Source organism: Rhipicephalus sanguineus, chromosome 2, assembly GCF_013339695.2.
Source record: "Rhipicephalus sanguineus isolate Rsan-2018 chromosome 2, BIME_Rsan_1.4, whole genome shotgun sequence".
NCBI classification, from domain to species: Eukaryota; Metazoa; Arthropoda; class Arachnida; order Ixodida; family Ixodidae; genus Rhipicephalus; species Rhipicephalus sanguineus.
In genome coordinates, this window is record NC_051177.1 from 123,700,649 (window position 1) to 123,715,231 (window position 14,583).

At 48.3% G+C, this 14,583-nt stretch overlaps 1 protein-coding gene across 1 annotated transcript in view; it reads left to right on the forward strand.

Moving 5' to 3' along the window:
- Nucleotides 1-13,103: 13,103 nt before the first annotated feature.
- The window catches only part of LOC119381857 (NSFL1 cofactor p47), a 62,629-nt gene continuing 61,149 nt past the window's right edge, over nt 13,104-14,583 (forward strand). Inside the window, exon 1 of the mRNA XM_037649611.2 lies at nt 13,104-13,745. Coding sequence (XP_037505539.2) covers nt 13,104-13,745 — 642 coding nt within the window. The remainder of the gene's footprint in view (nt 13,746-14,583) is intronic.

The following is a 14,583-nucleotide window of genomic DNA, read 5'->3' on the forward strand; positions in this document are numbered from 1 at the left end:
CGACGGAGATCAGGGCTAGTTCATATCTTTCACTATAGGGTATGGCCGCTGCCAGCTCCGGGCTCGTTCTGCTAGCGCAGAAATATGCGCTGCAGTGACAGCAGTGAAAGAGAGGCGATGTGCGCGGCATCTGCGTCTCAGGACAGCGCCGATAGCGGGCCTCGCAGTCATGCGCTTCGGCCAAGGGGCGAGGTTGGAGGGCGGGATTGGGGGGGGGGGGTGTAATCGATTAATCGAACAGTTTTAATCGATTAATTCGATTAATCGAGCGACTGAAATCGATGGTGATTAATCGATTAATCGTGGACCTTTAATCGATTAACCGATTAATCGTTCGTCGATTTTACCATCCCTACTACGTACGTGAAATTAAAACTGTCTAGTAGCTGCCGGGTAGTGATGGATGCACGGTAGTCGCAGCGCGTCCATCACGGGCCGCATTTCTTGCTATCGCATTCATTGCTTCGCTCTTGCGGCGAAACTGTGACTTTTTTCAGGAACTTCTGTTCGCAAGTGATTAACTTCTTTTTTTCAGCTTTAGTAGTCGGCTGGGGCAGGCGCAACGCGAACAAGTAGCCTACGTTTCAACGAGGGCACGGGCAGCTTGCACGCAGGATATGATGGGAATATGGTCGGCATGGCTGTCGGTCGCAGCTTCAACCCTACCTTGCGCTTCAACCTTACCTTGAAGTCATCTTTCTTGAAATGGACCGAACAGATGACTGCCCTTGAGTTGGGTACCTACTTACTGCCTTTGTGGTCGCCCTGCCGAGAAATGTTTCGTAGCCAGGCATCCCGAAGTTGTTCCTTTGCGGGGAGCTCGTGGAAGGAAATGTCCGAGTCCTTCGCAGTCCCTGATCTGCACCGCGGCACACAACAGGTCTTCGGCATCGTGGCTATCGCAAAATGACTGATCGCCTTAAGCCCTCACTAATAGAAATAACGCAACAAAAAGCCACATCTTTTCTTCCTCTTAAGCAAGCGCACAACTGCTCCTTCGTGGCAAGAGCGTGTGCTTGCGCTCTCCCAAGCCAACGCCCCGAGCATTCGCTTACATGCGCCCCTGCGGTAGCGTCTCAAGCTTCTGCATGTCAGGCGTTCCCCCATTCAAAACGCAACCATTCGGCAGGCCGCACTTCTTTTAACACGAAAGTCTTTTATGCCGGGGTCCACCAAGACTTCAGTGACGTATTTCCGTCATGGAAATGACGTCGAATAATATACACAGTCAGATGACAAAGAAAAAAAGGTACCGTCAACGGGCATCGAACCCACGACCGCTCGGTCCGCATCAACAGATGCTGGGCACGCTACCCACTGCGCCACGGTCACAGACTCTGAAGGCTTTACGAGCGCGCCTTTTATATCTACCAATCTCCCGGTCGGCTGGGTGGTGTTGACCTCTGAGAGTGGTAAGGTAAAGTAATTCGTCATTGCTGTGGCCTCCGCGACTAGAACCTGCAACGCGTTACGCGTCCGTCCCATTCGGCGCGTTTTCAATAGAAGTTGAATTTTGTCAATGCCTTAACACAAAGCGTCGGCTTCGCTCAGCATCACGCTAATACAAACCCAAAAATAGCTCTGCGACGCGCGCCTGCCTTACCTGGCTGTAACACCGCGTTCCATGCTCACGCGCTCGCCCCGAGGAAAATCGCGGCCAGGCTACCGGGGCGGCACGACGCCCCCTAGTCCGGCCGTGGTGTTTAATCACATTTTAACATGCCGCGGGATGGCGACCAAGTTCTGCGTCCAATATGCGACGCTCTTCTGGCTATCACACCTCGTTCTCTGATTACGCTTTCACCGTTAAATACTACAGCTACCACAAGGGTTTGTTTCATCATTTAACATGGACGTTAGTCGTCGGGATGGAGATGTACCAGCAATCATCAAAGCGGGTGCATGCACGTTAAACGGCGCCATTAGCTGCCAGACATCAATATACATTGTGCAGACTCTCTTATATCAATTTAGTACAGTAAGCATTCAGTTTCTTCTGTAAGGGCACGCTTTACTTTCGTGTTATTCCGATTCCTATGACGGAGGGATCAACCGAGTTTTTTTTATTTAGTGGCCGTGGCAGAGTAGTATGTTGTTCAAGATAGAATGGGTTCAGTTAACGCCATCAATTACTGTTCTCTGGAAGAGCAACACGCTGTCCCTTGGGCAACAGAGGCCATACGCCGACACTGGCAATATGTTGTGTTTGGAAAAAGTTTATTTCATCACAGGACGCTACTAACAGTTGAGGACAGTGTCGTAATCAAGGACAGTAACATATACAAGCGTCAAAACACTATATACATGAAACATTTTACACAGAAGTCCAAGTCCACAGGACGTCTTCAACACATGCTACTGTGGGCTAACACACGATATATATGTTGTGTGTTTAGAAACATTTATTGTATCACAGACGGTTAACATCAATAACAATTTAGCATGACGTTTTCTTGCTAGAAATACGTTCACGAGAAAGATAAAACATAATTCAGTAACATTGACATAAACACATGGAATGACGCGGGGGCAACACGTACAATGGATGTTTAGCACATATACACACATATACAGATAATATGTCACAAAAAGCTAGGCATATGTATGCACGTTACATGGTAAAACAAAGCACAAATAAAACATCAATATGTACATTTTGCGTATTTACATGGCGCTTCTGCCTATACCAACCGGGACATCAGCCTACCAAAACCAGGCAGGCCGAAAAACAAGCTTCACGCGTCTGTCGCAGACCAACACAAAGGGGCAAGACCAGTGCCGAAGGAACTCCTCCTCACCGAGGAAGAAGAGCTCCTCCGACAGAACAGATAGAAGCTCCGTGTACAGTCGCTCTAGGATTGGGAAGAGAGCGCGACGGCGACGGCCCGCTGCAGCCGCCTCGCAGCGGTTGCGCCAAAGACAGAAAGCGCCGGCAGTAATGAGAAGGCACTCGAAGCGACCTCGAGAACAACGCCCAGAACAAACGAAGCGATTTACTCCGAGGCCGCAAAATCCGACATGCACGGCCCTCCAGAAAATACGCGCAATGACACATTGCCTCAGAACATATTGATTTGTTTCCTGAAGGGTGCAGTTCGTGCATATTGCTGACTGTACCAATTTCCACCGCTCGAAGCGGTCGAGAGTGGGAAGCACACCCCATCCCAGACGCCACATGAAGTCCCGGAGGTGGCCAGGAAGAAAAGACGCCGTTAGCGCGCTCCAAGTCACACGACTAGAGCGTACCCGGCGAGCCGGAGGAACTAACGGGAGCAATAAAGCAGCTGTTGTGTAAAAATGGGATTATTCAGCACATCTACTCCAGGACAGGTCGACTCGACATGCCGAAAAAATGCAACAGCTGTTGCATAAAATGCAGGAAGTGTTATTGACTGTGGGCCTCTGTTAAGGTGTACATTAGGCATCAAATACCGGAGGTGAGTGCCCAGAAAGTAATACGCAAGAGTGCGCGGGGGATTTCTTCACCTTGTAAAAGGCGCAGCAGGAAGCGTGGTGCCAGCAGCCGGCAGCGTATGGACACCGAAGGGAAAGCAAAGCCTCCCAGGGAGCGCTCTCGTGTGCAGTGTCGACGGAGCCGAAGTACATATGGCCTGCGTAGTGTATGCCTTGTCCCGAAGCCTCAAAAAGAGAACTGGCTGCACACGCGGATCTTTTCATTTGCGCCGTTAAAACAATAAAAAAACGTAATTTATCTCGGTACAAGGTTGTAAGCACTCCTATTAGGCGCATCTCTTTTAACCGAATGAATCATAATGGTAAAACTGCGACTCTTATACGATATTTGTATGTGTCAATCATTTCAAAGATGGAAGAGAGGCCTTGAGCTTACTGCGTTGCCGCAAACCTCCTTGGTTGCCACCAATCCATGGCATAATTTTCTGTCTACTGTTATGTGGACGGAGACGAAGGAATCCCGCGATCTGAGCCGCATACAGCTTCGCATAAGTAAAGAACACAAGCCTGCACCGCAAGTCCGGATCTTGCGAATCAACTCCGGGCGGTCCAGGGAGCTTGTGAAGCGATCGGGAGCCTTTGGCTCCCGACCCCTTCGCGGGCGATGCCCTCGGCGGGTTTTTAGGAACCCTCGTCCCAGGACACAATAAAGTTCCCCTGTCTGTCTGTCTGTCTGTCTGTCTGTCTGTCTGTCTGTCTGTCTGTCTGTCTGTCTGTCTGTCTGTCTGTCTGTCTGTCTGTCTGTCTGTCTGTCTGTCTGTCTGTCTGTCTGTCTGTCTGTCTGTCTGTCTGTCTGTCTGTCTGTCTGTCTGTCTGTCTGTCTGTACTCCGTTTCGTACATTAGATGTAACGCTATGGAAGCTAGCGACATGTAGTTCTTGCAGTCGGTGCGTTCGCACCAGCAAATAATTCAATAATTTTACCTCCCGTAATGTGATTTCTAACAGCGGATTCCATTAAAAAAAATTAAATGTCAATTTTTCTTTTCTGCTGCACGATTCCAATTGTTATCCTTGTATGTGTACACCCTTAGAATATGTGCATACCGTGAAATACCTTGGTCTGTATTTTGACAGTGATTTGTCCTGGAAATCCCACGTAGATTATGTGTGCAAACGTCTTCGCGGTGTATCGTGCGTGCTGTAAATTTGAGATATTATACGCCTCTTTCTATTCGAAAACTTATTGTACATGCTTTGGGTTAGAGTGTAGTAAGGTACGGCATAACAATATATGGCCACTGTGCGGGGCGCTGGCAGATGAGGGTAAACCCTGTTCTCCGTCATATGTTAAAAAACATTTGTTACGACCTTAACCTCAATGCCAAAAAAGATGCTTTCAAAACTTTATGTATGCCGGACTTTACTCACTTACTTATGGAAAGCGTAGTGATTAGGCACTTTGGGGACAATAGCTTCAAAACAAAGTATGTCCTTGCACGTTGTTTGCGTCCCAAGGATCCATTTTTAGTACCCAGGCGTCATACAAAGTATGGAAAAAGAGTACGAGATTGCTACGTTGCTGTACATTTCAACAAGCTGCCTCCAAGTGTACTGCGCACCCGAACTAAACATAAGTTAAAAAAAGTTCTCAGGCGAATGGTTTATTTACCTTCGTAAACAAAGTGGTTGTTCTCTCTCCTGTGCCGTATATTATCTTTCATTTTGTCTTTTAGGCAAATGTATAACTTCAAAGATTGCCGTTTTCCGCTGCTGCCAGGCGCTGCCGCTCAAGCCCTATGAGGCTTTGGCAGGCCTGATATGTGTATTGCTCTCTTATGAAATTTACAATAAAGATTTAAGACGAGTAAAGGTCCGTGACGCGTGAAAAGAAATGATCATCATCATGTACCGGCACGCACATTCTTCATGCTCCTCATCATCATCTGGCCTGCAATAACTCTGATAGGTGAGAGGACGAGTACAGAGAGAGAGAGACAGTGAGAAAGAAAGAAAGAGATAGAAAGATTCAGGAAGAGAGAAATTGTTGGCGAAAGACAGAATTCTTCGCGAGGCGGGATCCCAGCCCGGGTACCAACGATCCGAAGGCGAACGTCCTAACCTCTCTGCTATCCAGGCACCCTAGGAGAGCATAGCGTAGCATTGTATGCTATAAAATAACAAGGGGGTGGGAAAGGGAAGTGAGGGTGAAGATGGGGAAAGGAGGCATCAGGATGAGAGAGAGACATGGACAGAAAGAAATGCAGAAAGAGAAACACAGAGAGAAAGAGAGAGAATCAGAGAGAGAGCGAAATAAATAGGGAGAGAGAGAGAGACAAAAAATAGACAGAAAGACAAAGAAAGCGATAAATAGAGAGAGAGAGAGAACGCAAGGGAAGAAAAACAGGAAGAGCAAGAAAGAGAAAGAAATAGATAGAGAGAGAGAAAGAAATAAACAAATAGAAATAAACAGAGAAAAAAAAGACAGAAAGAGTGAGAGAAGAGTGAAAATCCCTCCGTCATAGGAATCGGTATAACACGAAACTGAAACGTGTCGTCACTGAAGTAGTTGATTGCTTACAGTGAATTGGTATATGAGAGCTTGTACAACGTCTGCTGTTGTTTGGCAGATATAGCACCGCTTGATGTGGATGCACTCAGGCTGACGCCTAGTGGCACATCTCCGCTCCGACGACTAACGCCCATGAACATGATTTAAGCCTTGCGGTAGCTGAAGTTCTTAACATATACGTGGACACCGCATATGATGAATCTCGCGCAAAGATGGCACCAACAAGCACATAATAAACACTGATACTCGATATGCACTCCTTCAAAGCCTCGTTAAACGAGAAGATAAACGCTACGCGCGTCGTGTCTCCCCTCTAGCGTGGGCGTTAATTCTCACAGGGCGAGCGGGAAACTCGGTGCGACAGCCAGGCGAGCGTCGGAGAGCTATTTCTCGATATGGATGGAGGCTATGAGCGAGGCTTGGGCCATAGAGTTTCCTAAAATGACCTAGAGGGAACTCTGGCGCTGCGATCGTTCAGCCACCATGGGAATGATGTGTAGTTCACGGATTTGCCTAGTCTTCGTGCTTGTGGGCTTCGAACGCATTTGTGGCTTTGTTTATTGCTATCTTTTGGTTTTCTTTCGGATAAAAGAATGGATCGTTGTGAACTTCGTGACCAGATTTGAATCGATGAGCCTAAAGAAGTTAAAGTGCTGAAGCGAAACTGCTGATTTTTGCTGAACTTCGTTTTGCGACAAAGCGGATGCAGGCGACGCGGAGCCAAACGGAGCCGAAAGAATGAAGTTTAGACAAATCCGTGTACTACCCATGATTCCCATGCTGGCTGAAGCGCGATGCATTGCAGCTCCCATAGACACTAGCGCCAGAGTTCCCTCTAGTAAGTATTCTAGGAAACTCTATGGCTTGGCCTACAGCCGCCAACCCCAGTGTGTTAAAGCGCCGACAAAATTACACTTCTAGTGGACACGCACTGAATGGGACGGTGGTAGCAACGGCGCGCTTTTTTTTTCGAGCCTGAGGCACACATGTCACCGCCCCGTTATAAACGGGACGTTCATAGCCATAGGTCGGCAAACTCACTCATGAGTCGACTCACTCAGACTCACTCAGACTCATATCGAGACGTGAGTCTGAGTCTGAGTCTGAGTCCGGGTGAGTAAAGTTTTTGTGACTCTGAGTCCGAGTGAGTTCGGTTGGGAAAAATTTTGGTGAGTCTGAGTCCGAGTGATTCCGGTTGAGGAAAATTTTGGTGAGTCTGAGTCCGAGTGAGCCCTAAGGGCAAAATATATTGCATGAGTGAGTCTGAGTGAGCTCCACATTTTTTGCCGACCTATGGTCCTATCTACTCAACTTTAGCAGTACTATCAGCCCTATGTCAGCTCACTTTGATACTCCCGTATACTCCCTCATATTTCAACGCGCTACCGTTCATACGTCAGCTCAATATTTATTGATCAGAGGCGTGAGTTGCGGAGGGAGAGGAGGGCGGTGCCTTGACCTCCCCCCGCAAACTTTTTCACGGGAAGTTACTGATATAAATATCTCGTGTGAGTCATGACATTCAATAAAAAGGTCCTTATTGAACTGCAAACTCAGATAACTCGTATTTGAAGGTACGAAATCAAAAGGTGCTAAGTAGTGCACCGATTATGCGAGATATTGTCGTTAAAGAGCATTGACATTATGGTAGAAAAAGGATAATTAAATGCTAACGGACTCACGAGTCGACTCACTCAGACTCACTCAGACTCACTCAGACTCAGATCGAGCCGTGAGTCTGAGTCTGAGTGAGTTCGAGAGAATAAAACTTTGGTGAGTCTGAGTCCGTGTGAGTCCGGTTGAGAAAAATTATAGTGAGTCTGAGTCCGAGTGAGTCCGGATGAGGACAAGTTTGGTGAGTCTGAGTCCGAGTGAGCCCTGAGGGTAAGATATGTTTCGTGAGTGAGTCTGAGTGAGCTCCACATTTTTTGCCGACCTATGTTCATAGCTTCCATCCATCCATCCATCCATCCATCCATCCATCCATCCATCCATCCGTCCAAGAGCACTGTGACAGGAAAGTGTGGAAGATAAGAGGCACGTTCATGTAACCACCGTAATGAGTTCGGTGGCAGCTCAGTGAACTTCTTCGAAAATATTGCGTATATTCGGGAAATATATCGTGCGCAGAGTGAACCACCCGAGTGGGTGGCTATTCTCGATGATTTAGAGAAACTTAAGAGATTTTAATAATGTAATATTAGCCAAAGTGTGGTTGACATGTTTTAGCACGTACATATGTAATCCTTTGTAATTCACGCAGGCAATAAAGGAAAAAAATTTGGCGGTAGCTCAGTGGGCTAAGCGCCCGCCAGCCATCGTCGCGGGCCTAGAGTTCATGGGTTCGACTCCCGTCAACAGAACTTTTTTTATAGTTTTTTTCTTTGCCATCTGATGGCGTTCATTTTGCTCACGTATTTCCGTGACAAAAATACGCCCTGAAAGTCTTGGTGGACCCCGGCATAGAACATTTTCGTGTTAAAATACATGGCTGATCCCTCTGTCATAGGAATCGGTATAACACGAAAGTGAAACGTGTCTTCACAGACGTAGTTGAGCGTTTTTTTTTGTTTGTGCATTCTTTCACCCCAAGCATGAAGGAATGAATGCTACAGCAACAAATTGTAATGTCACACGAAGAGCGGTAAGCAGCTCGAAACTGTCAACGCGCTCCTGAAGCAGAAAGGACGCACGGAACGAACATACACAGGATGAGCGCGAACTAACTGTCACCATCGTAACTTATTTCTGTGTGAGCAGCGCGCGCTCTTTTCGCAATTTCGCAAAAGCGGCCGCCGCAGTGAGCGAAGTGACCTTCGTGCTCTCAACACAAACTTGCGGTGAGAGCGCAAGACATTCAAACCACCGCGATTACGAGATAAGCGCGCGCACGAGCGACAACGCCCTGTAGAGGCGCGTGCTCCTTTGTGTGGGGAGACGGCCTTTAAAGCGCGGTCTTTAAAGCGCACTCTTCGAGCCCTTCGCGCCATCTCACTAGTGATAATGAAAACACGCTGATGTACCGCCGATCTCTGAGTACCGCCACCTGCAAATGGTGTATATTAATAGCTCGCCGTTAGCATGGCAAAGAACGTGCCGTCTGTGGCCGAGTCGTTTCGCGCCACGCGCTGCGGAGCGAGGGGTGGCAATTTCGACTCCCGGTGACGGAAGCTTTTCTTCTAGTTTTTAAATGCGAAGCATTTCTTAGCGAACCTCAGGCATTTTGGGCGTTTCTATCTACGTATCTATCTATATTATCTAGCCGCCTACGTCTGGGTGCTCTCCTGGTCGTCTCCATAACTTGTAATATACGAAAATTCGCATAGCAGGGGATTAGTGTATGACGAACACGATTCACTGGTCATGACATGAATAACGCAAAATACCTGCCGCGTACGTCATGAAACCGTTCCTCTCAGTCACGTGTGGCACACACCCGCATACCAGAGTTCATGTTATGCGGGTATGTGCCACAGGTGAACACAGTAACCGCGAACACACACATTGACACGCAATGAAAGTGATAATAATAAGAATTGTTCGGGTTTTATGTCCCAAAACAACGATATGATTATGAGACACGCCGCAGCGAAGGGCTCCGGAATTTTGACCATCTGGTGTTCTTTAACGTGCACCGAGATCGAACAGTACACGGGCATCTAGAATCTTGCTTCCACCGAAATGCGATCGCCGCGGCCGGGATCGAACCCGCGACCTTCGGGTCAGCAGCCGAGCACCTTAACCGCTACACCACCGCGGCGGACGCAAGGAAAGTGAGGAAGTTGAAGACAGAACACCCCTGGAAGACGCTCAACTACCATGCACGTCCGCAACGTGGACCACGTCGATTACGCAAAAACTCGGGTCAATGCTTTCTATAATAAATCTGCCGAGAGAACCAGGCCTCTCATCATTACCGGTGACTTCAACATTGATTGATCAAGACCCAACAACGTATACTGCGTGAAAGAGCTTGAATGTGGACAGGGAACCAAAAGACCTCGCTGCCACGTTCAGGACAGGAGGCATCATAGATCGTTTCATCGTAAGAGGCATCCAGGATTTCTACCAGCTGTGCTATACGTCGCACTTCACTACACTTAGAGCCCTCGTAGCCGCGATCACGAACGGGTCCGATGAACAAGTACGGTCCAGCTGCTGGTGCTTAGCGATCACGATGATGATGACCTTGTTCAAGAACTGCCAAGAACCCCCTCCACATATGCAGACGGGCTCGTGAAACGTTCGTGCGTTCTCCGTCATAACGGTCAAGTATAAGCATAACAACTGTAACGCAACTGTAATAACTGCAAATGGGACTGTAACGTACGTGAAGTGCGCCTGCGTGTACCACTCAGCTGTTTGTATATCCAGGGGAACTTTCCTGAATGAAGCTTAGTTGTGAGTAACGCCTGTCCTGTGAATTTGTGTTTCTTCTTTGTGCTGTCCGGATTCGCGCTATCCAGTATTGAAGAATATAAACATTACATATCAGCTTACCGCGTCTGGTGTTGGTAACACCTATGTTGCTGTTGGCATCGTTACGCAACTGTAAACAACTGGTTATATAACACATATGCGACTCTTCAGCATATAAGTGTGTGTATACTACTTCCACATTTCTCTATAGCGTCATTCCGTAACGTTTGGCTCAATACGAAATATTACGCCACAGTCGCCATCCCGCGCATGCTTCGCATAACATCGATTGCCACGGTACGTGGGATCTGCCGAAATTTTTTTTCTTTGCCGTCTGTTAGCCTTTATATTTTGCGACGTCATATCCGTGACGGAAATACGTCAGTGGAGTCGTGATGGATCCCGGCATAAAACACTTTCGTGTTGAAATAAACGAGAGGAAGAAATAAAGAGATAGCTATAGAGAAACAAAGAAGGCTGCCCAGCTCCTCACTTCCTTCGGGCTTCAGGCCGAAATCAAGGACCCCAGATACGACATCCAGCTCCTAGATGTCCGGACGGCCCGTAAGAGGGCGGAGAGGCTCGGCTTCACCGTCCCAGCATGGGACTAGGCGGGCGTAGGATGTATAAAGACCTAATACTTTTCCCTCCAGTCCAAATTTCTCTCTCCCCCCGCTTTTAGACTGAATAATAAGAGAGGATGCTTTAGAAATAAACAAACCCCGCTATTTACACGGTTGTCAATAGGTTCGGGATTGCGTAGTGCCTCCTTCTCCTTTGTAATGCGGTCTCCGTGATTGGTTCCGGCGGGGCGCAGCCGGGGCCAGTCGCGGAGTTTATGCTTACAACGGCGAAATCCAAGCCCGAGACGTGCGGACTTGCACGTTTTGCTGACCGAACTTCTTGCATAGCTTCCACAGCTTTGCACCTGATCTATGGAAGGAACAACTAGTGAAGGCATCCTATCTCTGGTTAATTCGAGCGGTCTATACGACCCTTGAGATTTAGCACTAATAGCGTTTGTGAATCCATTTTGCCTCTACGACCCCAATATGTAGGGCAGCGAACTTGACAGAGCTTACTTAGCCTTCGTATTCTTATCCCTCTTCCTGTGAAACTGTGTCTAAATTATTTTAATTTCTGCGTTAGAGATTAATTGAACAGAACATTTCCTCCTGCCTCCCGTTCCTATTTTTTTTTCACTGTACGTAGCAGCACTTATAAGGGATTATCTATCTACGCATATCTGCATTTAGTTGCACTTTAATGAAATTTTACAGCCGTGATATATTGAATAAATGTTATCTTTTTGAGAATTAAACATTAACTAGATGGCGCAGATCACTATGAAACTGCAAGTAGTATTCGAACTTCTTAACCGTTGGTTTCTACTGTCTGACTGCCCAATTGTGCAACAATCGACGTTTACTAATTATCTGTTGTTTTCAACTGTTACCCTTAAAAAACCACCGCCAAAACACGCTGTACAGTTTGGTTAAACAGCGAAGACGAAACACGCAGCCCCGGTGTTTCTCTCTCGGTTAATCCCGGCGCTTCAATAGTCTTCCTCAGTTATCGGGTACGACTGTCCAGGAATCTTAATTGGTGTAGGCCTCCCGCGTGTACTGTCCCCGTCTGTGTTATTTCTTATTTTTTTGCTTTTCTTTCCTCCTATCTTCTTTTCCTCTGTGTTTCCCCTTCCCGCAAGGAAGAGGCAGGCGTTGTGCCCCTTTAGTTGGCAGTTGTCAGCCTGTTGTCTCCTTATTTCTTCTGTGTCTTCGTGCTTTTCGTGTATCCAAACCAAATATAATAATAATAATTCTACAGTTTAGCAGATCAGTGGTGAGTGGTGGGATTTGCGCAATTACTGTGGCACATACGTTTTTGCCCGCGCACGACTTCTTCATTTTTAATCGACCAGTGGGGCGTAATGGGGCTCGCCCAATATCTGTGGCACGTACTGGACTAGGAGGTTTTGCGTACATAGTACAGAATAATTTTGGTTTCGCCTAGTCATTTACACTGTATATGACTGCGCATGACTTCACAGTAATGATTTTCAAATCACTGCTGAAAGTTCAGCTACCCGAATCTTCATCTATACCCCATTGTGCACAACCGCTATGCAGCGTATTGTCACGGGGTCGTGACGTTGACGAAGACAGCAGTCGGCGTGTTCAAGACGAAACACTTTATTTCGCCGAACTTGTGGCCGGAAAATGAAAACTCAAACTACAGCAATACACGCTGTACACCGATAGCAGCGAACAGGACGTCGTCCGTCGATAAACTGCTCATCAGTAAGGCGTGTCGGCATTTATACATGCGGCATCGAAGATTCCAGCCGCATGTATCGCTGGTGGCCGCATTAGTTCCAGATTGAACTCAACTGTTCGCGTTTGCGCGCTCAAGCCTATAAGAAGATTCGGAAATAATCTGGAAGGTACCCAGACATTCGGGCGCGGCTTGCGCAAGACAGTGATTACACGTGTAACTGACCAGTTACATAAACATCCTGGTTATCGTCGTCATCGTCGTAATTATCATTACCATCGCCGAAATAGAAGAACAGCACGAGATGAAGCCTAAACCGCGTTAACGGCCCTGCCACCCATTTACGCTGCACGAGGTGCCTCAAGAACACGTTGCGAGACCTTCAGCAGCGACCCGCTTCAGCCAGTGAGTACATTTACGAAAACATGGATCCAGCGAGCTCTAAGGAGCAGTCATCCGACAAGCCGAAGAAGCTCCAGCACGTCACTATAGCGGCCACGCCCAAGCCAGCAGCCCGGTCGTCGGTAAGGATTCGGGGATTCTCAGATCTCGCCTGCGGAAAGAAGGCCAGTGATGATGGCCAGGCATACTACGCTGGTGGCTCAGAGCAGAGCGGCCAGCAGATTATCGGGCCAGGCAGAAAACCTGACAACAAGGAGGACATCGTGGCCGATATGTTCAAGGCAGCCAGGACTCATGGCGCTGTGATCATGGAACCAGAAGTGGATGACAAACCTGGAAAGTCGGCGGGTGCTGGTGGCAGCTCGTTCTCGGGTGCTGGCCACAAGCTAAATGACGCAGCGACAACCGCCGAGACAGCCGCGCCAGTCGACCCTGCGAAACCCCCGCCTTCCGTTTCGAAGGTGCTCAAAATGTGGGAAGACGGCTTCAGCATTGACGACGGGCCTCTGCGCGCTTATGACGACGCGAGTAGCCAGCAGTTTCTCCAGTCCATTCGGCAGGGAGAAGTCCCTGCGGAAATGTTGCAGGAGGCTGAAGGGGCCGAGGTGGATCTCGTCATGGAAGACCATCGGCACGAGCAGTTCTTCGCACCACAGCGCGTCAAGGTGACGCCGTTTGAGGGCACGGGACACAGGCTCGGCGCCGTCACTCCAACACTGAGCCGGCCACCGGGGACAACGCCGCCGCGCGAACACGCTGAGGCCAACGCCAGGAGGGCGATAAACCTGAACGAGGCTCTGCCGACAACCAACATCCAGATTCGCCTCTCCGATGGTTCGAGGTTGGTGGCACACATGAACCAGTCCAACACAGTGGCCGACATCCGCAAGTATATCGTGAACGCCCGGCCCGAGTACGAGGCAGCGACATTCGCCTTGCTGACGATGTTTCCGCGGAAAGAACTTACGAATGATAAGGCGACGCTGAAGGAGGCGAACCTGCTCAACGTGGTCATCGTTCAACGCCTGAAGTAACGAGTACGGCTGGCGCCACTTGGAAAAACGCGTGTGTGGCAATGCCCTCTTCTCACCGTGGACAAAGAACGAGAAATAAAAAAAGCGCATTAACTCAGAGTGCGGACCACTCAGCCGCTACCTGTAGGCTGCTTAACATTTCCCTCGCTCTCTGCATATTGTGGCAAGCTCTCTCGTTTGCTACAATATGCAGACAGCATTAGTGATACTACTACTACTAATACTATTGCTACTACTACTAGTACTACTACTACCACTACTACTACTACTACTAATAATAATAATAAAACTCCCAAGGTCCCTTATGCACTCGCCTAAGATTGCTCGCACGCGAAATTCAGCGGAGCTTGAGAGGCCACATGAGTAACTGCCCACTTCGTGCTGCGGATAATGATGCCGTGTATGATCATTATGACGTTCAGTTATAGCTCAGCCCTTGGTAATGGGATGGCAGGTTTCAGCCATCTAA